General features: G+C 53.3%; 8 protein-coding genes across 8 annotated transcripts; 3 read left to right on the top strand and 5 right to left on the bottom strand.

Annotated features, from left to right (window-relative positions):
- Window positions 1-215: 215 nt before the first annotated feature.
- On the top strand, window positions 216-3152 carry CORC01_11441 (TBC domain-containing protein; the record flags this gene model as incomplete). Its single annotated transcript, XM_022623065.1, has 4 exons — window positions 216-323; window positions 404-779; window positions 842-3033; window positions 3090-3152. The coding sequence occupies 4 exons, from the start codon at window positions 216-218 to the stop codon at window positions 3150-3152; spliced, it is 2739 nt and encodes a 912-aa protein (XP_022470382.1).
- A 787-nt stretch (window positions 3153-3939) lies between these two features.
- Window positions 3940-4626, bottom strand: CORC01_11442 (40S ribosomal protein S8; the record flags this gene model as incomplete). Its single annotated transcript, XM_022623066.1, has 2 exons — window positions 3940-4496; window positions 4563-4626. The coding sequence occupies 2 exons, from the start codon at window positions 4624-4626 to the stop codon at window positions 3940-3942; spliced, it is 621 nt and encodes a 206-aa protein (XP_022470383.1).
- A 2275-nt stretch (window positions 4627-6901) lies between these two features.
- On the bottom strand, window positions 6902-8487 carry CORC01_11443 (uncharacterized protein; the record flags this gene model as incomplete). The annotated part of the gene is made up of 8 exons (XM_022623067.1): window positions 6902-7422; window positions 7469-7530; window positions 7584-7705; window positions 7773-8024; window positions 8079-8146; window positions 8203-8239; window positions 8288-8307; window positions 8361-8487. The coding sequence occupies 8 exons, from the start codon at window positions 8485-8487 to the stop codon at window positions 6902-6904; spliced, it is 1209 nt and encodes a 402-aa protein (XP_022470384.1).
- A 1869-nt stretch (window positions 8488-10356) lies between these two features.
- Window positions 10357-10942, bottom strand: CORC01_11444 (uncharacterized protein; the record flags this gene model as incomplete). Its single annotated transcript, XM_022623068.1, has 2 exons — window positions 10357-10815; window positions 10916-10942. 2 exons carry the CDS (start codon window positions 10940-10942, stop codon window positions 10357-10359), a joined length of 486 nt encoding a protein of 161 aa, XP_022470385.1.
- Window positions 10943-11763: 821 nt separating this feature from the next.
- On the top strand, window positions 11764-12287 carry CORC01_11445 (uncharacterized protein; the record flags this gene model as incomplete). Its single annotated transcript, XM_022623069.1, has 2 exons — window positions 11764-12113; window positions 12173-12287. 2 exons carry the CDS (start codon window positions 11764-11766, stop codon window positions 12285-12287), a joined length of 465 nt encoding a protein of 154 aa, XP_022470386.1.
- Window positions 12288-12627: 340 nt separating this feature from the next.
- Window positions 12628-14275, bottom strand: CORC01_11446 (glutathione-disulfide reductase; the record flags this gene model as incomplete). The annotated part of the gene is made up of 2 exons (XM_022623070.1): window positions 12628-13888; window positions 14016-14275. 2 exons carry the CDS (start codon window positions 14273-14275, stop codon window positions 12628-12630), a joined length of 1521 nt encoding a protein of 506 aa, XP_022470387.1.
- Window positions 14276-15567: 1292 nt separating this feature from the next.
- CORC01_11447 (RecQ family ATP-dependent DNA helicase) lies at window positions 15568-17226 on the bottom strand (the record flags this gene model as incomplete). The annotated part of the gene is made up of 4 exons (XM_022623071.1): window positions 15568-16770; window positions 16826-16860; window positions 16932-17050; window positions 17147-17226. The coding sequence occupies 4 exons, from the start codon at window positions 17224-17226 to the stop codon at window positions 15568-15570; spliced, it is 1437 nt and encodes a 478-aa protein (XP_022470388.1).
- Window positions 17227-21828: 4602 nt separating this feature from the next.
- CORC01_11448 (RAM signaling pathway protein) lies at window positions 21829-24916 on the top strand (the record flags this gene model as incomplete). Its single annotated transcript, XM_022623072.1, has 3 exons — window positions 21829-22223; window positions 22285-22396; window positions 22460-24916. 3 exons carry the CDS (start codon window positions 21829-21831, stop codon window positions 24914-24916), a joined length of 2964 nt encoding a protein of 987 aa, XP_022470389.1.
- Between the last annotated feature and the right edge of the window lie 311 nt (window positions 24917-25227).

The raw sequence follows: 25227 nt of genomic DNA on the forward strand, positions 1-25227 counted from the left end.
AGTAATTCACGCTTTTCCCAGGGAGACCGCGTCGCAGCCTTCATTCCCATATTTTACGGCTGGCCAACCGGCCCTGGCGCTCTGGCAGAACACGTCGTCCTCCCCGCGCGCTATGCCGTCCGCGTCCTCCGACCTCGACCTGGACGAGAGCTATCTTAGCAAACCGCACACGCACATAGGTCAGCGTAAGTTGACCTACGATTCTCCATTTCGCCATGTCCCAGCCAGATGGGCCTGTCGCGACCGTTTCGCCTGAAGTCAACAAGGAGACGAAGGAGAAGAGACTCTCGACCGACTCTGACTCCGACTCTGATAAGGAGAATGTAAAGCTCCCCTCATCCTCCCTTAATGCACACACTGGCTTCAGCCCCCAAGCTCGACAACAAGGCGCCACTTCAGACAGGAAAAGAACGATTCGCTGACAGAACCGAATAAGCAGCAGGATGCCTTCGAAGATGCCGTCGTCGATGTCGCCGATGTAGCTGAGGTGCGTTCTCTTACTCAGCGAACGCCCTCAGTCTCCAAACAACCATCCGCCGAGGAAACGGACCCTGAACCCTCGAAAAAGGAGGAGCAAACGGAAGAAGATAGGGTGGTAGCACCAGCTCCGCCGTCACCAACACCAGACGACCACTTTGTTGACGAGGACTTTGTGAGCGACCACGAGGACGTGGATATCAAGCGCAAAGCTTCTCCCGTATCTCATCGGCTTTCCAACACCTCGAATCTGGACGACGTCAAGCTGGACGACGACCATCCTGCCCCGCACGAGGAACCAGGTTTGTTGTTTCGCCGCATGAATTGATCGACGTGTGCCAACAATGCTAATTTCAAATACAAGAAACGAAAGCCATTAGCCCGGTCGAAGAGAAACCGCTGCCACCCAAGAAAATATCTATTAGCAGCATCACCGGCGCCCTCCCATCCATGCCATGGTCGCCGCCGGCCGAGCCATTGCTTGCCAAATCTCCCGCAGTCCCAGCCGCAGTCCCACCGCAAGCACCCCTACCACCACCCCCAGGGCCTCCGACTAGGAAGCTCACAAGCCCCTTCTCCTGGCTGTCCCGAAACAGCACGAGCAAAGAGAAGGAGACCTCACCACCTCCACAAGCTTCTCCACGCCGAAATACTGCAAGTTCCATCGCTACTTTGACGAGTAACCCCGACATGTCGCTGGGCAGGTTAGACGAGGAGAAAGAGAGTGACGGCACCAACGGTGTTCTGCGACACAGTTTGAAAGACCGCTTCAAAATGGTACGATTACGGGAAGAGGTGGGCGTCACGTTGCCATCGGACGACGATAAACCTGTGCCACCGCCCAAGGGATTGGGTTTCAGCACGCCTCCCGCCCCAAATGGAAACGACAGGGAGCTTGGTGCCGACCAAGCTCCCAAGTCGCCTCTCCCAACTACCCCGAACCCGGCGTTGGCACCAGGGACAGTATCTGGCGTGTCGGCTGGACCTTCTGACATGTCAGATTCTCAGGTAGATTGGGATCTGTGGCAGTCTGTCGTTTACGAAGGCCCGGCGGTTGTTCAGCGGACCAGCGCCGAGGAATTAAACAAAGCTATTGCCAGTGGCATTCCAAACGCTATCCGTGGAGTAGTCTGGCAAGTGTTGGCCCAGAGCAACAACGAAGAGCTCGAAATCATGTACAGAGAGCTAGTGGCCAGAGGCACCGACAAGGGAATCAACCGGAATAGCCAGAGCACGGTTAGCTCGAGCAGCAACGGTAACCTCAGCATCCAGAATGACACTGTCAACTCCTCTGCCTCATCAGTCCATTCGGAACAGTCGGCCGCAAACGGCATGCCATCCCCTCACGAGAAGAGCGCGGAAGCGGTCCTCAAGGCACAGCAGGCCGCTACAGTGGCGAGACAAAAGAAGCAAAAGGAGGATACTGCTATGCTACAGAAACTGGAGAAGACGATTCGACGAGACTTGGGTGCGAGAACCAGCTTCTCCAAGTACGCCGCCGCCGCCGGGCTTCAGGAGGGCCTTTTCGGCGTATGCAAGGCGTACGCCCTATTTGATGAGGGTGTCGGTTATGCTCAAGGCATGAACTTCTTGATTATGCCTCTTTTGTTCAACATGACAGAGGAAGAAGCGTTCTGCCTGCTGGTCCGGTTGATGAACCACTACCACCTGCGCGATCTTTTTATTCAAGATATGCCCGGCCTTCATAAGAACTTGTACATCTTTGAGCGCTTGCTTGAGGACTATGAGCCAGCCTTGTACTGCCATCTACGTCGCCGCAGCATCTCACCTCACCTCTACGCCACTCAGTGGTTTTTGACACTCTTTGCCTACCGTTTCCCCCTGCAATTGGTGCTGCGCATTTACGACCTCATCCTGTCCGAGGGTCTCTCGGCTATTCTACGTTTCGGCATTGTTTTGATGCAGAAGAATGCTGCGAATCTTCTGGCCATCTCTGATATGCAGCAACTGACCGTTTTCCTCAAAGACAAGGTGTTTGACGCATACATCGACACCGCACCGAGCGCAGGAAGCATTTTAGAGAACGGCTTCTTTGGAAGCTCTAGCTCCAGCATGGACAAGGAAGTGTACCGCGCCGATCAACTTGTCAGAGATGCTTGTGATCTCAAGATCACCCCGGAGATTCTCAAAGCCTACACGACCGAGTGGGAGGAGAAGACGAGGGCAGAGAAGGATCGTGAGGCCGAACTGGAAGGGTTGCGGACCGCCAACATAAACTTTGCCATCAAGGTCCGCAAGCTCGAGGAGCGCGTTGAGGCGTACGACAGTGAGCAGGCTGCGCTTGCCACGGAGTTGGTCCACACCAAGGTCGAGAACGAGGAGCTCAAGGATGAAAATGAGAGTCTCAAGGGTCAGGTCCGTGAGCTACGAAACGTCATCGAGAAGCAGCCCGAAGAGCTAGAGAACGCATGGAAGGCTGAACGTGAGGATCTCATGAAACGCAACCTGAAAGTCCACGAGGAGAATGAGAAGCTGGAGAAGGAGATGGCGGAATTGGAGGAGGAGCTTGTGCAGACGAAGATGCAGTATGCCGAGGTAAGATGATGCTCCATTGTCACTCATGGATTGTTGTTTGACTGACTCTATGATAGATTAATTCTCAGCACGAGACACTTAATCGCAAATGGACGGACCTCAAGCGACAGTTTGCTTGAAGCGGTCTGTCAGGAATACATCCCTGGTAACCCAGAAGCAGAATTCTCTGAATATCTTAATGTACAAAGTAATCATAGCTTCCCATTGAGTATGGAGGTTTGCGTGTGTTTGCTGGTCCAACGCACATCTGGGCGGCTGGCTAGATGTATTGCGGGCATCAAGGAATCATAAAGACCCTAGAGGCGGTCAAATGTGTCTGAAATCCAGAGAACCAACACGCGCTAGGAGTGAACAGAAGCATATCGGCCTGAATAGGCCACGAGGAAGTGGCTAGAAGCCATCGGTTTGACTGCAAGACTCGCAGTAGAGACCACCCATGTGAACATGGACAGGATTTAAGGCGCAGACTCATAGCTTCCCTAGGTAGACTTGACAGCTACAATATCAAATATAGAGAATATCACAATGCAACAGGACGGCACAACCGGCAAGTGACGGTAACAGATAAATGGTGGTTGTGGCAGGCAAAAACTTGGTGGTATAGTCTTTTTGAGTCTTCCTAATAACCCGTATCCGTCCGTTGGCTCGGTTGCTTTTCCGAGCCTACATTTCATTGTAAGCTGATCACGCCCCCTGATGGCTTGCCAGACGAAAAGCAAAACCTGTTGAACACCAAGAACAACCTAAGAGCCCGATAAAATGTTTTTTTCATTCCCGTAAACGTGATCATGAGAGTCACAGTTATCTAGTTTTCCCCATCCACATCCACACGCCCACAAGGCGACGCTGTTTCGTTAGACGCTAGACGTGGCCACGCACACAAGTCCACTAAAACGAGCGATACGTTTACTTGTGGAGCTTGCGCTGGTAGAAGGCGAGCTCCTCGCCCTCGAGGACGTAACCGTCGCAGCGGCCGGATTGACCGGGACGGGAAGAGATGACGGCGTACAGACGACCGGCCTCGAACTGCTTCTCGAGGGCGTTCTCGACCTTGCCCTCGGCGGCGAAGCGCTCAGCCTGCTTCTTCTCGACGGACTTGGACTTCTTGGTCTCCTCCTCCTTGACACCAGCGGCGGCCTGCTGCTTCTGCTGGCGGCGACGGCCGAGGTTCTGGCCGTAGTGAGCCTCGTACCACTGACGGAAGGGGGCGGCGTCGATCTGGACGACGGCGGACTTGGTCAGGGTGTTTGTGCGGACGAGCTCGTTGTTGGAGGGGTGGTAGGCGACGCCGATAACGCGGGTCTTGCGGGTGCAGCCCTCGGAGGCCCAGGCGAAGTTACCGGAGTCGAGGCGGAGGGCACGGTACTTGTGGTTGCCGCCGCGGGTGCGGACGGTGTGAACTCGCTTGGGGCCGATACGGGTGTTGGCACCCTGGCGACCGGCCTCGAAAGCGCGCTTCTTCCCTGTTGAGCAGAAAGGTCAGAACGCATGCTTGATAAGAGCATACGGGCTTTCGATTGTTTACGCACGGTAGTAGGCACGCTTGGCACCGGAAGCGGAGCGCTTGTGGCGGGAATCTCTCGAGATACCCATGATTGCTTATGCTGTTCATGAGAAGATGTTAGCCTTGTGTTCTAATAGGATGAGTTCGTAGACGAGAAACATAAAAAAAAGCTTCGTGATGGCGAAAGGTCTCGAAGAGGGGCGGTGATGCTGAAAACTGGGAGAGGATGCGAAGCATTTCTTCAATGCCCACTAGAGAGATATCGCGAAATGCCTTTTCTTGCGCTGACGAGGGGAGAGCCAGGGAAGAGATTGGAAGATCGTGGGATACCGTCGTCGAGCGGGTATTTTTGAATTTACTCCTTCGTCCCGGTAACTAACCTGATGGTTCCTCAGGAGGCAATCGACTGGTGGCTGGCCGGCGTTGGGTGGTTGACTGTCGAGGTTGTCGGGAGATGAACTTTTTTCGGGAGGTTGTGAGATTCGAGGAACAGCACCCGGCAAATTTGGAGTTTGTGCGGGCTCGCTAACCCCACTGGCAAAGTTGGGAGAAGTGCACGGTCCAGCCTAGGGCAAGCTTTGGGCCTGAGGCAAAAGGAAATCAGCAGTTTTCATTGAGCAACTATGATTGGTGGCGGTACTAGGTGGGGCGTTCGGTGAAGGAATCTGACCGAGATCAACTCACCGAGGGTCTTTGTATCTGTTCTGGACACCTTTCTTTCCTGGGCTGCATCTTCAACCGCCTATTGGTATTCTGTCGAAAATTGGCACCGAAGGATTTATAACGGACGAGTTGTTTGGAATTTTCTTGCCTCCCAACTCTATCCGTCATATGAAAGGGAGCAATCTCACACTCGATAATTGCCACTGGAGCCACAACTAATCACAGTCGCTGGATGAGTAGCTGGATGTAGCTAGCTGTATCAACACATCATTCTAGAGCTAGTTTCCGGTAAAATCGATCAGGGATACGCAATCCCCCCGGCTCAATTCCAAGGGATCCTTCTATACTTCGATCAAGAGATCCCAGTGTTGAATTTGCTCTCCAAGTGCACCCCATGGCTCACATATAGCCTCTCGGAGACGGGTGGCACGAGCATGGGAAGGCCGGGTGAAGAAGAGAAGATTTTTTGGGATCAATTTGGCAACGTTTAGGCTGTTCTTGAGAAAACATTGTCAAAGTCCGAAGGCTGTTAAACTGCGACTTTCTATCGCTACCAACGTCCGGCGTCTTTTTCAGTATGCGCGCAGGGGAGCTTCGGATTGTGATTCCTGCCGAGACGGATATACCATGAAGCCAGGTAGCCGTGATAGTAAAGCCATGTACAAGACCGTGAGAGAAAGGTAGAGCAGCTAGCAGAGGACCAGCGTTACTAATCCGACTTTTCGTCGAGTTCCAGACTCAACCAAGCCTGAGGCTTAACACGTTTCCAGACATTCAAGAATCCGATTATCGTATGTCGAATTTCCCATATGCGATATGGATAATTTCAAAAGACGTACTCCTGGGACCTTGGTGATCGGCACCTGACTTTGCATCTGCATATGATCACCTCGCTATCGCGCAACCCCTATATCTAAAGCAGCAAGAGAGGAAGGTTTGCATTGGCATCTCACCAATCCTCATTCACTTCTGTCAAACTTCTGTCAAACATGATCAAACATAACAGCAGGGTGAACTCTACTACAGTTGTGCATCCCCATTCCATTTTCATCTTTCTTTGACCAAGAGACTCGCGAATTTTCCCTATCGAAGAAGATGTAGTGGGTGAAAGGCGAAGCTCATTTCAACTGTAACTCCCAAAGACGAGAGTTCAAAAGCCGACGCCCATCAGGTCCGGGATGTACTCTGTAACGGTCGATGGACGAAGCCTCCCACGTCGGGTCTCGCGGCATAACCGGCCTTTATGTGCTCTTTGTCTTTAACAACCCTCCCCGCTTGGGAAGTCGAGTCTCTCGAGCATAGACTGTGTCAGGAAGAGACGCACTGCTGGCGGCAGCTCTTGACAGCCTCTTGAACATCCGAATCGTTTGGGATACTCCGCCAATGCCCCATGCAGATTCCGTATCACCAAGTACCAGGCATGTCGAGAGACAGGCAAAAATCGCCGAGCCAGAAACACCATGAATCGAAACTTACGAAATTGCGAAGAAGTGAATTGGACCCTTCTGGTGAAGGCATCGTATTGCGCAGGGATCTCTTAAAATAGGGGCCGGAGGCAGTCAAACTTGACATGCCTCTATGCCAAATGCTTGTATTTTATATACATTAATGTAGCCGCCGAAGCTCTTCCCGCGGCATGCGTATGTACCGCTAATAGGCCATCAAGAAGCCTGCCCCAATCTTCGTCTCTCGATGTCGTGATTAGTCATTGGATATCCATCCTGTACCATCGCGGATGTTTCCTCTGCTTTTCCGCCTGGCCATTGGCCGACCCGCAGGGAAGTATGGATCTTCCATCACGTATTGTGACGGTGTCATATGTAGATGTGATGACGGAATGTCGTTCTTCACCTTGATGATCCCCATCTCCACACTATGTGCTGACGAGGGCTTGTCGAGATCTAGGGGTAGAATATTCTCCATGCTCTCGGTGGTCGTGCGTGTCGAAGTTCCATAGGAACTGGAGCTAACATAGAGCTTCCCGCCAGCTTCCCCTTGCGTTGCGCGTGCATACGCGTTTTGCCCCATGTATGGCTTCGAACCGCCTATGGTCGTTCGCTGATCGGGATAGTACACTTTGGAATATTTGCCAGTCGATAACCCGAGAGCTTTGTTGAGGGCGGGGAAACGGGATATCAACGGTCGTAACGATGGAACGCCGGAGCAAATGATCAAGGCACAGACTTCGACTTCCGACCAGAGTAGGGGGTCGGCGACCAAGACTACGAGGGTCAGTCGCGAACTCATGTGAACGACTGAATAACTTACACGTGACATCGCGGTCAAAAGCGCTGATGTAGCTCACTCTGATAACGGAAATGACGCACACCCTGTGGCTGTTAATTACTTGTCTGACAGGGAGAAGCTGTTCATGAGGGCTCACAGTAAACCCAGGGATAACATGACGATGACTCCAATGCGCTTTGCTATCGATAGTTGTAGTTTCCAGACAGTTGGAATTGGCTGAATGAACAACACTAAGTCTGTCAATAGCTTGATGGCGAACTGTCTCCTCAAGTTAGCTGGCTGGCAAACACAACTTTGTTTTTCTTTTCCTCCAAAGAAAACCTACAGCAGAGTAGTAAAAAACGGTCAGGTCCAGACACGTTCCGGGTACGGATGGTGTCCAAGCTCTTTCGATGGGAGTGCATCTGAAGATGACAACGGCAGTCTCTTCAATGCCCTCTGCAAGCAGCAAGACGATAAGAAACTTGTTGACACGATGGTAGACCTGGTCAGGGAGCAGCCGAAGGTAAAGAATTGCAAACGATATTTTTACTGTCACGAACGCCCAGATGTATGTGAGCTGTGTGGCAACTTGGAACTACAGATGGTATGTCAGCCCGGTACGAGAAAAGTGTCTTTTGGTATTTTCTACCTTCAGAAATTCGGCAAAGTCTGTTTCCGAAACGTCTTGAAAATGAGATCCCAAGCCCACGCTAGTCACTATCAGAGGTCAGCTTGAAGGTCCTCTCTAACTTTTTGGACCGGCGGCAGCTAACTGGCAAGAATCGCACTGCATAGTGCCATGACAAGAACCTGTTCCTGTTTAGCAAAATCCTCCATACTGTTGTCGCGGCTTCATACCCAGCTGATGATCACAAGTGCTACATTTGGTCAGCCTGGTCGCTTTACTAGATTATTTGTTGTCGGTACTCACTATCATCCCAGCCTAAGCTCCGTAGCAGGATACTTCGTACAAAGGTCCTCATCACGACTGTCAGCGTGATAAAGGTCATCAGCATGATGGTCACGCTCGCCGTTTGCGCGACCTTTGTGTCCGCCATATTTGCCAATGGTTACATTCAGGTCGAAGGTGCCTCCCGAAAGATCTCAGGACAGCGGGGGCGGAGTAGATATTCACAGTCCGAAGTAGAGGACCTAATTGAAGGGCGGCAGGATGAACCATGACTGATAGGTGTTCCCATACTTATGGACGTGCCTGATATAGCCCATCGAACGTTGATACATTGGACACATACTACGAATGAGGACCCAGTCCCGGCCCTTCCACTGCTGTCTGATCTCGTCAACGATGTGCCCGGACGACTTCGTCGACTTCGTCGAGATAATGTGAAAAAAGAGACGGACTGGGCGTTTAGGTCGGGGCTCGGGGTAATGCGTGTGCTGATAATGGGTGCGGATGGTCAACCGATCAGAGGCACGCTTCGTTGTGAACCGCGTTCGATACCAGCTGCCTGGGACGAGCATAGACTTTCCGCGGACGGCTTGGTAAAGGAATCTACTCGCGAGCCCCCTGTTTGGAGGTTAGACTTCCAACAGCCAAATTTCAAGTTCCAGAGCTGGTTGATCGCTGCAAGGAAAGTCGTCCAGAACACAAGGCTCTGCTGCAAGATGGCCCATGGATCTGTGACATCCAGTGGCGTGATTGGTAGGCGGAGACGCGAAGCCCAGCAGCTTGAATCCGTCGATGGGTCGCCCTTGCGGTTTTTCACAGGGGAATCCGGGGAAGATGAATCGGGTCGCCGGGCCTCGCTGCGTGGATTAGGTCATGCATGTGTCATGCAAATGCTGGCGAGCCGTGCTCTGCCCGTCAAGACAATCCAAAAGAGTTTCGAAAACATCTGGATTTGCCTGCCGAGAAATATAACCCTAATGACTCGTCCGACATGCGGCTAGCTGTCCACGCCCAAACCTGCCAGTCAGCTATAGCTTCAAACTCCAGTAAGGGCCTCATATAGCATGATGCCAGAGAAGTGTAAAAGCCATGCTCTTGTGATCCAAGCATCCAACCTAATTAGCTCTGTAGCATTCGCGAAGCCGTATGTTCGAAAGACTTGCCCAGGGAAGCTTGGCCAGGCCCAGCCGCTGTGGGCATTAGACGACAGAACACCGACCTCGTGGCAGCCTCTTCATAAGCCATGTTGGGAAGTTCTAGCGGCGAGGCCATTGGTCAAGCCCGTGTCACCCCATATTGGTCGTCTAAAACAACAGAAGGGCCACGAGCTGGCTATGACATACTTGTCTGTGCGGGTTTCTATACTCCGAATGAACCATTTACCAGTGATTTACTAGTTATGACCGGAACGACTAGTCAGGCAAACGATTCATCGTGGGTAGGTTGGTTTGTGTACGGAGACAACGTTGCCTCGTAACATCTCGGATCCGCATGGTTGAGGCACTTGCACTGCCTGGACCGCTGTGTGACGTGCCAGTCGATAACTTCTTGGCCATGATCTTGTGAGACATTTCGGTCTTCGTCCGCGGAGATTGCGAGCTTCGACGGCCGAACAACGGGGAACACGATGAGACTATTCTTCTAGTGGGGTAGACAACGGCATGTGGGAAAAGTGCGCTATCCGCCAAAGTCGCAGCGTGTTGTGTGGCAGAGGCATATCGTGTGCTCGGTTTCAGTAATCATACCGTGGGGAACCCCGATAGCTCGGGGCAGTCCCGACGTTCAGTGTGAGTGGGCGGGAGCCGAATAAGCGCCGTTGCGCCGGTATCGTCGTAACGGAAAAATAGAAGCAGTTCGAACACCCTCCCACAGGTTAAAAGACACGAAGGGGTAGCCTGTGTAGTAGCCACGACTTTGAATTCTGTGTTGTGTTTTCATTGGTGCATGCTCGGTAGACGAGAACGACGAGTGGCTTGAGAGGCTCAGCTTCTGCAAGGCGGCATATCTGACCCGCTGTTTACTTGTGGACGAAGCGAAACTCATCTGAAGTTTCGCGACAAGAAACGTCGCAGCTACTAAGATAGTCGCTGAGATCTCGTTTGGGCAGGCCTGACCCAATGGATCCAGGCGCCCGGGAAGCCATCATCCATGATAGAGCCGCCATGCAAGCGGGAAAGCCCTTTACCCTTCTACTGACAAGGTGCCGCTTGTTTGCGAAGCCGCACGTTGCGAGTTTGTCATGCTGCTGTCGACAGTGGTGGCGAGCCAAGGCGCCGGGCCATGAGTTACCTGGAGATATCTCGGCCGAACAGAAGCATTGGGAGGTTGAGGTACGTATCCACATGTTGAAGTCTCGGTCGAAAGTCAAAGTCATGGATGCCGGATGGATGGGACAAACACAACCATCAAATGCGATTGTCTGATGAGATGACAAGTCCCTCGACGCGAACCCAATTCCGCCTTGCCAGCGAAATTTTTGGGTTGCAAGTACAGGTAATCATCCGCAGACAATCGGCATCGCATTTTGAGTTTGCGGCAAGAGTGAGAAGGTTTGGGAAGATGCGAGAAAGACTGACGATGATCATCGAGAGGGAGTAGGCCATCCTCTGCCGGTTGGCTGCTGGATTGCGGCTGAGAGACCCTGAAAAGAAGGGTCCTCGGTTGTTGGTCTTCTTGTCTGTAGATGGTTGGTGATCATAAAGGCGACACAACAGATGACGTTGGCCAGAACAGTCCAGGAAATAATGTCAGTGCCAGCGAACTGATTGCCGAGGCCCGTCGACAGTCGATGCCATTCGCCAGCGGGACCAGACGCACACCTACCTTGACATCAAAACCGGGCAAGTTGTTCCTGTTGATGGCAGACAAAACGTCCTTTCCTCCATCCAATTTACAGGGGCGATTCAATCGTGACATCTGGGAAGGGCGAGTCTAATTTCGTGGACGGGAGAGGGACGATAGTGTTTTGAAGTTGTTCCAGAAGGAAAGAAGTTCGCGGTGGCCCCACCCACCGGTCCCTTCCTTCCCCAGAAATACCACCCTCATGCCGTCGGAGTCATTCCCGACGATCACCCTCTCCACCCACAGGGGTTCCTTCCGTCTTGCTGGAAAAGTGCCCGGTGAGGGACTTACACGATCGCGTTCTGCTGCCAGCACTCTGCATCGTCAAACCTCAACTTGCCTCATCACCACCTCCATTGGCTCCGCTTTGCCCTCGGGTTTCCCTCAGATCAATCCCAAAACGAAAAGATTGTATCCTTCCTTGGTATGTTCGAAGTTCCTACGGCAGAATCGCTGAGTGTCTTCTTTTAATCCGCGTAGACACTGACTTGTTTTGTTTTGGAGCAACACCTTTTGGCAATCCAAGTTCCTACGAACACCTATAACAAACGACACCTAACCACGCAAACTTACACCTACAACAATGAAACCTACACCTTGCATCGCGGCTTTTGCTGGCATTATCAGTTTTGCTGCCGCAGTCCCTCCCGCCTGTTTACTTGCAGCTTTGGGCCAGCAACGTAACCCTGCTTCGATTGATGACCTCTGCACCGATCTCATGCCCGCCATGCTCGGCAACTTGACAATCTCCTGCCAAAGCGCCAACCTCAAGGATGCCTATAATGCCTACGCATCCACGTGTATTGAAATTGGCGTCAAGGTTGACGATCTACCCTCAGCCTCGACCACAAGCGCCGCTGCTACCTCGACCCCGGGAGCTTCAGGTAACCCCAGTCCCGATGCTACCCCGACGCCGTCATCAGCCACCACGACGTAAGTAGTCTCTGCTGTTGGGTTACCATTGAAAACTCCAAACTGACACGCGGTAATAGCGATGGCCCTCAAGAATCAAAGCCTAGCGCTGCTGGCGCTATTGCTCCCCATGCGGTTCTCTTTACTGTTCTCGGGTTGTCTGCGACTGGCCTCGTCAGCATAGTATTCCTTTAGAGGACACCAAGCTGCGCAAAAAAAACGAGCGAGTGTTTGATAGTGGGATTCGGTACGGCCCCCGTGGTCAAACAGCACACGGATTTCTGGGCACCTGCCTAGCCAAACTATCGACAGATGAGTTATGGTAGAACAGGACACCAAAGTTGCTTTAAATTGAGGCGACAGGAAAAATCGGCAGTTGCCATAGCTAGCGGCGTTTCGGACACAAGGGACGGATGGTCACCTCATGAGAGCACTGGCGTTGAACGATAAGGCATGAGATTAAAGTTGAAATTTTACAAATTGGTATCTTTGCCCACTTTTCTATGTCTTACCAGACCTCTTTCTATGCAATTCTTTACTTCAGCGTAACCAGCTCTTCGGCGCTAGTCGGGTGAATGGCAACACAGCTGTCAAAGTCCTTCTTGGTCGCACCCATCTTCACAGCAACTCCGAAGCCTTGAAGCATCTCTCCGCTGCCAAGACCGGCAATGTGGAGACCAACGACCTTCTCCTCAGGGCCGGCAACAACAAGCTTATACGCGGTGGGGCCCTTCTCTTCAGGCTCCATCATGGCGTAGTACATGGCAGTGAAGCTGGTCTTGTAAACCTTGATGTTGTCCTTACCAAACTTCTCAATGGCCTGGGGCTCAGTCAGGCCGATGCTGCCGACCTCGGGGTGAGAGAAGACAACGGACGGGATGTTGGAGTAATCCAGATGAGCCTTGGCGTACTCGGCGCCGCCAAATAGGCGCTCGGCCAGACGACGGCCAGCAGCAATAGCGACAGGGGTCAGCTCAACCTGGCCGGTAACATCACCGAGGGCGTAGATGTTGTCGATATTGGTGTTTTGATACTCGTCAACGGGAATGTGGCCCTTCTCATTCAACTTGAGTCCAATCTCCTCAAGGCCAATATCCTTAGTTGCCGGCGTGCGGCCAATGGCCCAAATGAGGTGGTCGAACCCGCCCTCGGACGTTTCTTTTCCGTCAGCATCTTTGTAGGTGACGGTGAGCTTGCCGTCGGCGTCCTTCTCGACCTTTGTCGGCTGCGACCTTTTGTGCAGGTTGACGCCCAGGCGCTCGTACTCCTTGGTGACGGTCTCCTGAATGAGGGGGTCAAAGGAGCGTAGGAAGGTATCGTGGCGGATAAAGAGGTGGGTTTCTGTGCCGAGGGCGTTGAACATGCCGGCGAACTCGACGGCGATGTACCCCGCACCGACGAGGGCGACCTTCTTGGGCTGCTTGTCAATGTCGAAGAAGCCATCAGAGTTTGTGCCGAGCTCGGAGCCGGGAATGGTGGGCGGGATGGTGGGGTTGCCGCCCACGGCGATGAGGATCTTTTTCGCCTTCACAAGGGCTTTGGTGCCGTCGTCGAGGGTGACCTCGGCCTCGTTGCGGGAGGTGAGCTTGGCCCAGCCGTGGAGGTACTCAACGTTGTCGTTCTTGAGGTTGCGTTCGTAGATACCGTTTAGGCGCTTAATGTAGGCGTCGCGCTTCGTCTTGAAGGTGAGCCAGTCGAAGGGGGCGGTCTCGCTGACGGAGAAGCCGTAGGATTTAGCCTGGTGGATCGTCTCTGCAATGGCGGCGGCGTTGAACGTAACCTTTTTCGGGACGCATCTGTAGCACGGAGAGAGAAAGGTTGTTAGCACATTGTTTGCCTACTCGTTTTGTCTCCTCGAAGGGGTAGAGGGAAAGAGGAGGAAGAGGAAGAGGAGGAGGAGGGGTGTGAAGGGAGGGGACTCACCCCACGTTCACGCAGGTTCCTCCCAGCCTGGCGCCCTCGACAATGAGGGCCTTTGCGCCGAACTGGCCGCAGGCTTTGCGTGCTGAGGCGAGACCGCCGCTGCCGCCGCCGATGACGAGGTAGTCGGTCTCCTTGGTGATGGGAGCCATAGTGCGCGCTGTGGAAGAGAGGTGCCTCTGTATGGATGCGAGTCGAAGGGGTGCTGGTGTTGCTGCTGCTCGTGATGCTGCAACGGTAGATGCGCGGTAGATGGCTTGCATGGAGGAGTTGGGTCGGGCAGCGGGGGAGGAAACAGAGAGGAGGGGGAGGGGGAAGAGAAGAGTAAATAGAATTCCGATATGCACAGTGGTGGGGTCGAGTAGAGTGACGTCTTATATGCTTCTAGATGTGCGACCTCGCGCTACCCAAGGTATCTGACAAATGCAGCCGCGGTAAGACAGACGCGGAAGGCATGTGGTGGGATGGGAGCTGATGTAAGTTTTTTTCCACTTCTTTTTGGTGTCCCTAATCCAATCTGGAGGGTAACCTCGGCGGCGGCGCTGTTGTGTTTGCTCGGCGATTCGGGGAGCGTATGATTGGGATCTCAAATCGGCATATGGGGGCGCGCGACGTCAGGGTATTCCTAATGGCTGCTCTAATAGCAGATCGATGGATGTGTGTGTAGTTTTGTGATGGTGCTGTCCAAAAGCGTTGTCGAACAGAAAATGGACATGCACGGGGATGAATCATCACCAATCAAGTAAGCTAGGTAGGTAGGTAGGTACCTTACCTATCTAGGGCGCCCAACCCATGTCTACCTAAGGAGAAAGGTCCCCGCTGGAGAAAGCCATGGAATTCGGTGATAAGTAAGCACCCTACAGACGCAGTCTGGCCTGGCTTTTCTCGAGGTCCAATCTCGAATGATGGAACGGGAAGAAAATTCCAGACCCGTCAGCAGCGCATTTGACAAATTGACGTACACAGGGGGATATTCCAAATGCAACCCCGTTCGTTCGACCTGACCTCTGCCGAGGTATTACGTAGGAACTTGACTTCACGACTGTCCCCGTCCTCGCCCCCCGGCGCGGGAGCTAAGCCAGGAGCTTCGGTGGGGGAAACATGACTTCGTAGCTCTACAATTTTGGGAAATCACTACCTTACATGCATGCCTTAGGTAGACAGCCTAGCTAGCATAGGTATCGTTTCTAGACGACTTCTTCAGTCTGAGAACTGGCACCCATGGTAACAGGCCCATTGCATGCAGACGTCATGAATATTGCTGGTTCTGGCCTTTTGTGCAACCTCTTATTTGCATCTTTGACCTCAACTAAAGCTTGTTGCCTGCTTCGGAGCATCCTGGCCAAAGGAGTGAGATCTATGCAAGTAAGCCTAGGTCTTACAATAACGAAAACTGCACTAGATGTGAACAACACAGCCCCCTCACTAAGTCCCGCATGTTTCTTCTGTAAGCAAGGTCTAGCGTGTGTCTCATCAATCATTTATTTCGTCGCATCCACGTGCCGCTCGGCAGCATCTTCCAGGGTATCATATTTGACCAGAACCGTCCCCAATCTCAGTATTCGTCGTAATAACCTTCGTACTGGCCATGCTCGGCCTGCGTACTAACCCATTCCTCATCAGCCAAGCCGCGCATCATCCGCCTCTGGAGAGCCTGGGCATCTTTATGCCAGTCGCAGGCAAAGTCGCACTTGGGTGTCTCGCTCTCGCCGAAATATCTGCAAATCTGCGCGTGCCGGCAGGCCGTTGTATCTTCGCAATAAAGAGCAAGCTTCTGCAGGCTTTTGGCCTGAGCCTCCCAATTCGATCCGTCGCGGTTCCCTTTCCTGATCATGCTCTGCACGCGTTGCAGGTCTTCTCGACTGTAATACAGAAAACAGAAACTTGCGTTTCCGTCTCTGCCTGCGCGACCTGCCTCCTGGTAGTAGCCCTCAAATGACTTGGGTAACCGCCAGTGTACAACAAACCGGACATTGTTCTTGTCAATACCCATGCCAAAGGCTGTGGTGGCCACAATGATATCATAGCCAGGCTCGTTGTTTACCCAGCGGGCCAACGTCTGTTCTTTCTTTTCCTTGGTCAGTTTCGCGTGGAAGGGCAATGCGCCTACTCCTTCATCTCTGAGTGCCGCGGCGAGTGACTCGCACTCATCCCGTGATATCGTGTATATGATTCCAGAGACATTGTCGAGCCGCTCTCCGGTAGCCTCCAATTCTGACTTGCGTGGCTCTGTTTTCCTCCTTTCGTACACGCTACGTATCCAAGCTAGGAAATTAGATAGGCGGTTGTCGTCCTGGTCTTTGGTGTACCGTATCTCAATGTGTAGATTGGGCCGATGAGCGGTCATGACAAAGCTTTTCAGTCTCTCGGGTTGGTCCAGGAGACCAAGGGTCTTTAGCAAGTCTTGACGAACCGTCGGATTCGCCGTTGCCGTCAAGCACATGATGGGTACCTTGGGAAATGTCTCTCGAAACCAAGACAGCTTCTTGAAGTCTTTCCGAAAGTCGTGACCCCATTCCGAGATGCAATGAGCCTCGTCGACTGCAATGCGTGCCAACTCACACTGTTCGTGAACTAGTTGGATGCGTCTTCTAAAGGAGTCCCCCGAGCATAGCTCCGGTGTCACGTAGAGTAGTCTGGTTCGCGGGTGGCCACTAGCCAGGTCCTGATTGATGCGATCCCTTTCAGCGGGCGGCGTGTTGCTATTGAGGGAGCTGGCGTCGATGCCCGCCGATCGCAGTGCTTCAACCTGATTCATCTGACGGAGCTGTCAGTTGTCGCGCTTGAGTAAGGCTGCAAGGGATACCCCTGACCATGAGACTGAGCAGTGGCGAAACCACTATGGTGACTGCCGCAGCGAAATCACGTTAGTTGACGACGACGCGTGCATGCGAGCTCGGAGCAGTTTCGGGTACTCACTCCCATGGTCAATGCAGGCAGGGAGTTGGAAGCAAAGACTTTTGCCGAACGACGTCGCGGCCTGAACGAAGACGTCGTGGCCGTCTAGGGCGGCAAAGATGATTTCACGTTGTTGGGGCCTGCAACAGATTCGTCAGTCACCATTGCGTGACCGAGGGTATGTCCCTTTGGTGCAGCTTGTGAACTCGGCGATGGGATGAGGGAACCTTCCTCACCTGAAGGTCGACTTGTTGAACTGGCGTCTGAGAGTGAAGTCTATGTCAACGCATGAGTTGGAGCGCGACAGAGGAGGCATGACGACGATGCGTTGTCGAGAGTTGATGAGGGGCCGTCTTGACGTGAACAAGATGGTGTCCAGTCTCGATAGGGTTACGCTTGGTCGAGCTTCTGGATTGCTTCTATTGCAGGGTGTGGAAGCATAAGGTTGCAACTTGCACTAGACCGAGAAGAGGGCCCGGATGTGGTCATGTTCGAGCTCGGGTCCGGAGATGGCCCGTCAGGACTCAGATTGGTGGGCCTTGGTGGGCCTTGGACAGCCGGCTTGTCCGAATGCCTCCAGACGGGAAGCGGAGGAGAGGATGGAGATGGAGATGGAGAAGGTCCGAGGGGTTCTGAATGGGTGTGCACAGGCAGGCCGCAATCCGGTCGATTGGGGTGACGTGAGAGTTCTGAAATATTTTGACAGATGTAGTCCGAGTGACTGGTGTGGCTGTGCAGCTTTACGGCAGACATGAAAGAGAGTCGAGACAGCAAGGCCATGGAGAGATGCAGACCGGGTTCATGGAACGAAGCGACGAACAGACAGCAGATTCAGAATGGACCCCAGGGCTGGCCAATGGTATCAAGGCCTGAGGCTGCATGGTTGGGGGATGTTACTTTCCAGGTACCTCATGCTGTCGAGGCAGTCGCGGTACATTGAGAGACCGGAAGGAGGCAGAAGTGTCCGTGGCCCGGTAAAGTAGGTAGCTGATGAGGTGGAAAAGAGAAGCACACAAAGAATGTTGCCCTGAGCCTTTCGGTTGGCATTCCTTTTTCTCCACCTGGTTCGTGAGGAACAGAGACAACTACAGGCAGGAGGCGCCTCGACCAGAACACGGAGCAGATAAGGTAAGAAGGGTGACCTTTGCCGCCGTGGATACAGAGTCCTCCTTATGCTTTTTGCGGAATTATTATGAGGCGATTCGAGGGGTCATGTTTGCAAAGGCAGAGACAAAAAGAGAAACAAGCAGCAAGTCCCCAGTCTCCAGACCGACCTTCTCGGCCATTTCCTATTTTGGTGAGCTTCGCAAACGATGCTCTGCTGTCAACATTGCGCAACCCGGGCCACCCCTTCCCGCCCAGCTGGGACACGGGGGACCGCTAGGGCTACCTAGGAGAAGGAGGGGGGAGAGACTGTACACCTCAAGAATGATCAAGGTAGTTGGCAGGAATAGTGGCCGGCGGGATACCTACGCTACCTCTTTGTCGACCCAAGGCCAGCATCGGTAAGGTCATAGACGGCGCATTGTGCAGCGGGCGCTCTTTTCCCAAGCGGTGAAAGTTCTCCCAATGTGGGCTCGCTCCGGCGAGGCGTCAGTGTTACGGACTAGGGGTCATTGCTTGCTGACTCAGGACCACGGTGTGATGAATCGCACACAAATTATATGGCACGGTGTCGAGGTGTCTTCAGGTAGGTGACCTCTCTGGTAAGGAGGAAGAGTTGGGTGGGAACGGCGGTCTTCACGGTCGTGGTCGAGAGAACAATATCAAGGTAGAATAGAACCCCGTACTTATTCACAGTAAGCCTCGCCTTTGGATTCTTTGGATTGACGTCCGGCGGGATGTCTGACAGGCCGTTGGAACACACGGCCCCAGATCTACAAGAGGAGTCTTACCGGTAACTGGGCTTACACGTCGTCGATGCAGATTCACATGCAGATGCTTACAGGAGCGTAACCCGATCACCGTATCGATGCGCCCACTAGCCCGCCACGGATACATGCGTGCGAAACCATGCTGTACTGGAGCATTCTGCTCTCGCCATCGCTTCTCGGGTTTCGTAGATTGATACGAACTATCCCGACGCTGTAACACCCTAGTAACGAACTGGATGTGTTCGTTTCCATTTGCTTTCAGGCTAGCCTGTTGCGCCTCTAACTTCAGAGTTTATCTCACCAACAAAACTTGGCCGCCAAGGATCACTCGAGGGCGAGATTGATAGCGGGTGAATGTGGGGTCAAATGGAAACTGAGAAGGAAGCAGGGTGCGAAGTAATGTAGAAGTATCCGTCAATGGAGGCATGGGAATATGATTCAACAGAGTACCTTGCCTTGCGCCAAAATACTGGGGTAGGAGAATCTACCTTATTGTAGAAACCGCGTGGGAGGTTGCATGGAATGCAACGCTGGCACGGAAGACTTTTCTTCTCCAAACCTGCGTTTCCCTGCATGTCTGTTTCTCGCTCTCCCTTCGCTAAATACTCCCAGGGGCTGGGAGTTTGGGTGAGCTTCCTGGTCGTTTCCCGTTTGAACTGTTCTAGACCAGCCAGCGGCAGGCCGCCAGTGCCGCACCTGTCTTGCCAAGAGTCCCAGTCATTCTCGTACTGTGTCCAGAGTATCCATCCGTACGGAGAGGGGGTATTGAAAAGAGGTATGAATCCTGGTAGGGCGATACATGGTCTGCACAGTCTGCCACAATCAGAAGTTGTGGTGTTTCTCGGCGTGACATGAATCCGCAGCAGATTCGTTGGTCGAGGAGAGTCTGAGAGTCTGGAACAGTTCTCAGTCCTGGATGCCGATCGTGGTGTGTGTGGTCCATGTGTACTTCGTATTTGTGTGAGCCGCATGATGCCTTACTTCAAACGAGGCGTGTCATGTTGATGCCCAAGTCGACCGTGTCGTCAGTAAAGGTTTTGTTGAGGGGGCGGTGGGAACAACGTGCAGCAAAGTACAGGAAGTCGAGGGAATATGTCGATAGTCCTGTCAAACTGTCATATGCTGCCAAAAGGGTTGGTCAAGTCCTCCCGTCCGTCACTCGGTCCGCATCTGCAGCACTGTGCGACGTGCGAGATCTGGGGGAGGAAGAAACGTCACCTTACCGCGAGCCGCGATGCGTCAACTTGGGAAGAGGCGAGGTGCCTTGCGTTTTTGCGGCGCGCTACGGAGGCACAAGGGGTACAGATACTTTGGAGAGGTATCCGTACCTTCCATTGGAGAGGCGTTTTGGGGCCTTGGTCTGGGTACTTGATCCACGCCCCCTCCTTCTTGTCTCCCGCTAGGTACCCGCCTTTTCCTTGTCCCTTTTATTTTCTCTGCTTCCATCTTTTCCTTTTCCCTCCTGCCAGTGCTCAGTGTCCCAGATTCCAGCCAGTCGCGTGCTCTTCCTTTCGAGTGCCATACAACAGCTCTCTCCAAGACTTGAGTGTTGATTGCCCTTCTTATTGGCCTATTCATAATGGCATCTACAAGCACAAGCCTCTGCAAGTCTGTTGTAGCCAGCAGTCTGTGCGCCCAGCTTCAACCCCCAAAAGGGACCCCCAAAGTATGAAGCAGCGTCACTTGCCTTAGCAGAGAACGGGAGAGCTTCTGCTCGCCCTACCTAGCCCGGAGTAAGGTACTCCATGTGCGCATGTGAGGCCCAGGAAGTGCCTGCAGCTTGCCCTGCCGTGCCTGCTTATCTTTACCAAGACTGGTGCCAGAAATGGAAAGAAGCCGTCCCACCGTGGTCCACTCGCCGCCCCCTTTTCGGGCTTCCCTCCCGTCCAACTGACTGAGATCTGGTCCCCCATTCTCCTCGCCTTCTGCGGTCGAGGGAGATACAATAACGTTTCTCTCATCGACTCTCTTACTGGCTTACTAGCCCCGACCCCAGAGAAGACAGCGGAGGGCGTGCGGCTCCGACCCTAGACTTCCCAAGGGGGCGTGAAGCCAACGGATGACAACAGCGACCGTGTACCGTATCCCATAGACCTCGAAATAATCCTCATCCCTTCTCCCCAAATGCCCATCCACCTCTACCTCCTAAAAGAAGCTCCGGTTGGCAACATGACAGTTTCATCGTAGCACAACCTGACAATATCCCCACTAATATTTTTTGTTTCTGTCGCGTCCAACGTTCCTGCCTTCACAGTCTTCTGTTCCTTTTCTATTTTGCTTCCAAGGAAACACCCATCCGGGCAACAAGACAGCCAGGAAAAGGAAAGGGCACCCGCGTACCCAACCTGCCAATTTTTAGCTGCCTTTTTTTCCCCCTCCCCTTTTGCCGACGGCCATCAACAAGTTGGGGTGCAACCACCTTTTTGCCATCGTCGCCATCTCGACAGAATACCTACCCATTATCTCCAACTAGCAACCCGGATTGCAGCCATTCGAGGAAGCGAACTTTGCCTCACCCGCGCTTGCAGGATTTGTACCTGTCTGTAACTTACCCCCGTCCGTCTGGCTACCTTAGTTAGCTGTGCGAGGTGTGCCGAGACCAACTACTCTGGACCGCGCTTGGGAAGCTCGGCTCCATCTTCGGTCGCTCGTCCCCGGCTGGCGACTTCCTCCTAAATCGCACAACTCTGCCTCCACCTCCTTCTTCCTCTACACCTACCCCGACCTTCCTCATTTTGCCCGCAAAAACATCACTGCTCCCACCGATCTCGTCGCGTCCTACTCCAACGAATGTACGACCCTTCATAATGATCTCGCGCGTCTTGCAGCTCAGACTGTCCTGTTCCAAAAGTCCATTGGCTTAAACTCCCGACTTCCGTCTCCAATTGTTTGAGGATCTCGACCAACCCACGGCCGGCCAACAACCATTCAGAGGGGACCCTGAAACGCTGCAGTCGACCCAAACCTTCGAGTCTGCGACAACGATAGAAAATCGTCTCTCTTCGCCCTCCCATTCCCCTTTCGTCGATCGCCTGCAATTCATCATGGTTGAACGAATGGAACGGCCAGACAGGCCATCGGGGCCGCCCATGCCTCGCGGCTTGCCTGAGAATCCCGCCCAAGGTCGACGACAACTCCAAAAAGATGCCGCGCTCGGCAATATTCCTCCGCCGCCTCCCCTTCCGCCGATGCCCAAAGATCTCCGAAATCTGTCGACCGGAGCGAGCCTCTCGGCCTCGTCGCCCATGACCTCGGCCCAGGTCATTGCTCTTGCCCGCGATGCAATGCAGAGCGCCCTCCACGAAAATGAGTCTCAGGCCGCCGAAGCGAGTGCCGTGAGCAACGAACTGAAACCCGGCGTCACCATCGACTTGAGCCGCAAGGGTATACAGAAACTCCCAGACGAGGTTGTTGATATTATCAAGAATGAGCTGGAGCGGTTCGTACAACTCGCACACCTTCTTTCCTGGTCGGGCTGTAACTCTAACGCGCTTTTCTAGCCTTGCCCTTTCGCACAACCAGGTCAATTCCTTCCCGGCTCGTTTCTCCGAATGTACATCTCTACGATACTTGAACGTGCGGAACAATCAGATCAGAGAGTTCCCACTGCCGGTTAGTACTTTTCGAATACTTATACGATAGTAGGGTTGTAGCAGACTCTGACCGATACCCTAGCTCTGCGATCTGAGATCGCTCGAGATCCTCGACCTGAGCAAAAATAAGCTGCGAGCTCTGCCTCCTGATATTGTCAAGCTTGCTTCTTTAAAAGTCTTCTCCGTCCAGAAAAACCGAATAGAGGAGTTGCCAGTAGCTCTGTCCGATATGGTTTCATTGCAGGTGCTCAAGTTTGATGGCAATCCCATCACCTTCCCCCCCCGCGAGGTTCTGCAGGTGCAAGCAAGCAGTCCGCCAAACGAGGGCTACCTGAAAGAAAGCGAAGTCACTGAGGTAGCCGTCACTGCACACATCAAGCGCTTTCTAAGACAGCATGCCATGAACGGCCGTGCAGAGTCAGACACAGCTGGTGAAGAATCCAGCGAAGGTGTGGAAACCCCACGCATGCCACCTATCAAGCGAGTTGTCAGCGGCCGGTTCCCGATCAAAGTCAATGGTACCGATGTGCCTGATCTTCGATCCCCGAACCTGATCCGGCCTCCTCCGATTCCGAATCGGTCGCACTACCGAGGCTTGTCTCAGCAGAACACGGCCGTCCGCCGCCCGGGTGTTATGCCGCTGACCATAGGAAATGTCAATGAGCGCCTCAGAAGCAACTCAGAGACGTTGTTGCAGGCAACTCGTGGAGAACGCCCCGAATCTCGTGCCAGACGCATGGGCGTAGTATCTCAGAAGGCTACTCAGCTCGGCACCTTGGACGAGACCCAGGCCAACAACCGCTTCAGTCACTACAGAGGTCTGAGCCATGGTAGTGCCATGCAGCCACCTCCCCCAAGCATGTCGGTCAAGAGCCCCAACAGCCCGGCAGAGCCTTTCCTCCAGCGCCCGATTTATGTCAGAAGACTCTCGGTTCTCCCCGAACGCAGACGCGAGTCTAAGTTCTACGACCCTATTCTCGAGGCCGCCAAGGGTATTCTCTATGCAGTCTTCCAGATTCATCCCATGATCCAGATGCTCATGAGTTTGACGAGCGATGGCTCTTCTAAGAGATCCAGCCTCGAAATCGTCTTTTACAACACGAATTCGCACGTGGAGGAACTGGAGCAAGAAATTCAGAAGCATGACCCTGCGGTGGTTGGAGATGAGATGGCGGGTCGTGAGAATGAGAACGTCCACCGAGCGTGCCAGACTCTAGTCGGAGCCTATACCCATGTCTGCACCCTTCTCGCCGGCAACATCGATTCCTTCATTGACAATGGAGATCCGCGCTACATACGCACCCTTCTGATGCTCATTTATAACAGCATCATGGAGATCAGATGCACTCTTGCTGCGTTGACACCGGAGGCTGGCCTGATCAAACCTCCCATGCGGGCCATGAATATGAGCGACACGATTAAACCCCACTCACGCGAGAACTCCATCACACCGACCGCTGAGCGGCTCGGACTGGCTCAGCGTCCCCGACCCGGCCCCATACTGCACAATCCGAGCAACCTCAGAGTTGCGACAGACGTACCCCTTCCATACTTGAATGGAATTAGCGGTATGAATGGCATGAACGGCATGAACGGTATGAACAGTATGAATGGAAATGTAGCGAGCCGTACAGCAACACTCACTTCCGCAACGCCTCGGTCAGGAGAGTCGTTTGCCTCAGCCTCATCTGGTGGCCGTGGCGTATCCGATTTCACCGAGGAAGACAGATACTTTGAGAAGATCTTCCTCTCCCTGCAGCGATCGTCAGAGCTCGTCATGAGGACTTTGCCCATGTTCCAGAACCATATGTCGGTCCTCGCGAAGAAGGCGATGGGACGTCGCGCACCCGAGCACGAAATGATGTGCTGGAAGGGTCTCATCAGCAGATGCGGCACGGCGGTGCAGCAAACGGAGATGCTGCGAAGCCGCCTGTCGCTGGTTAAGCTCAAGGAGCCCGGTGTTATGAGTCAACCAGCCTTCAGAAGCTTGATCAGCAACTTCATCGACTCGTGGGCGGAATTCGGTTCTCAAATCCGCTATGCGTTTAATGAAATCAGTCTTCCGCCCGATACCAGGATTCGGCTTCGTCCTATTCAGCAGGCTATGAAGGAAGCAAGAGACACTATCCTTCAGTCGCCTTGGAGCTATTTATTGCGACAATCTTCAAATCCCAACACATTCAGCCCGAACGGCGGCCCTGGCTTGGCACCCATGCAGTTGCCAATGACACCTCAGAGTGCAGCTTTGGGTCCTGCTGTCCAGGCGACAGTTCCATCCACTCCGCAGAGTGCTTCCTTTGCGTCGGCTTTCAACGGCGGCGTCTTTGAGCGCGCGGATGCTCTCATATCTATGGGTGGCCTCTCAATGTCTCGAAACGGTACGATGACAAACAGCTCGGCCGCTAGTTTCACCATGTCTTCCATGTCATCGCTCTCATCGGACGGCGGAGCCATCACACCCTCATCAGTCATAAGCCCCAACGGCTTTGGCACTGGCCCGGTGCCACTGCGACTCAACGGGAGCAAAGTTGCCTTCTAGTCGAAGCGCAGAGCTACTACTCCTTGGATTCGCCGCATGTTTTTGGGCAAAAAGTACGGATCGAAATCGCAGTAGATCCATCTTGTTTTTTATACAGTGGTCTGGATGACCAACATACGCATTTTGTCTCCATCCTTCATTCACGCATAGCATTGGCGTCACGGTCGGACTCATTTACGAATGGTAGCCATACACTCATTGAGAAAGCACGTTTCTGGCCATTACAAAGGTCGAGGGGCGTATGTAATGTTATAGTCACGAAGCAAAGCTGATGCCATTTCCATGCATACAGGAATATGGAGAGCGCGGGC

The sequence above is a fragment of the Colletotrichum orchidophilum genome, assembly GCF_001831195.1.
Source record: "Colletotrichum orchidophilum strain IMI 309357 chromosome Unknown Scaffold_125.1, whole genome shotgun sequence".
Lineage (NCBI taxonomy): Eukaryota > Fungi > Ascomycota > Sordariomycetes > Glomerellales > Glomerellaceae > Colletotrichum > Colletotrichum orchidophilum.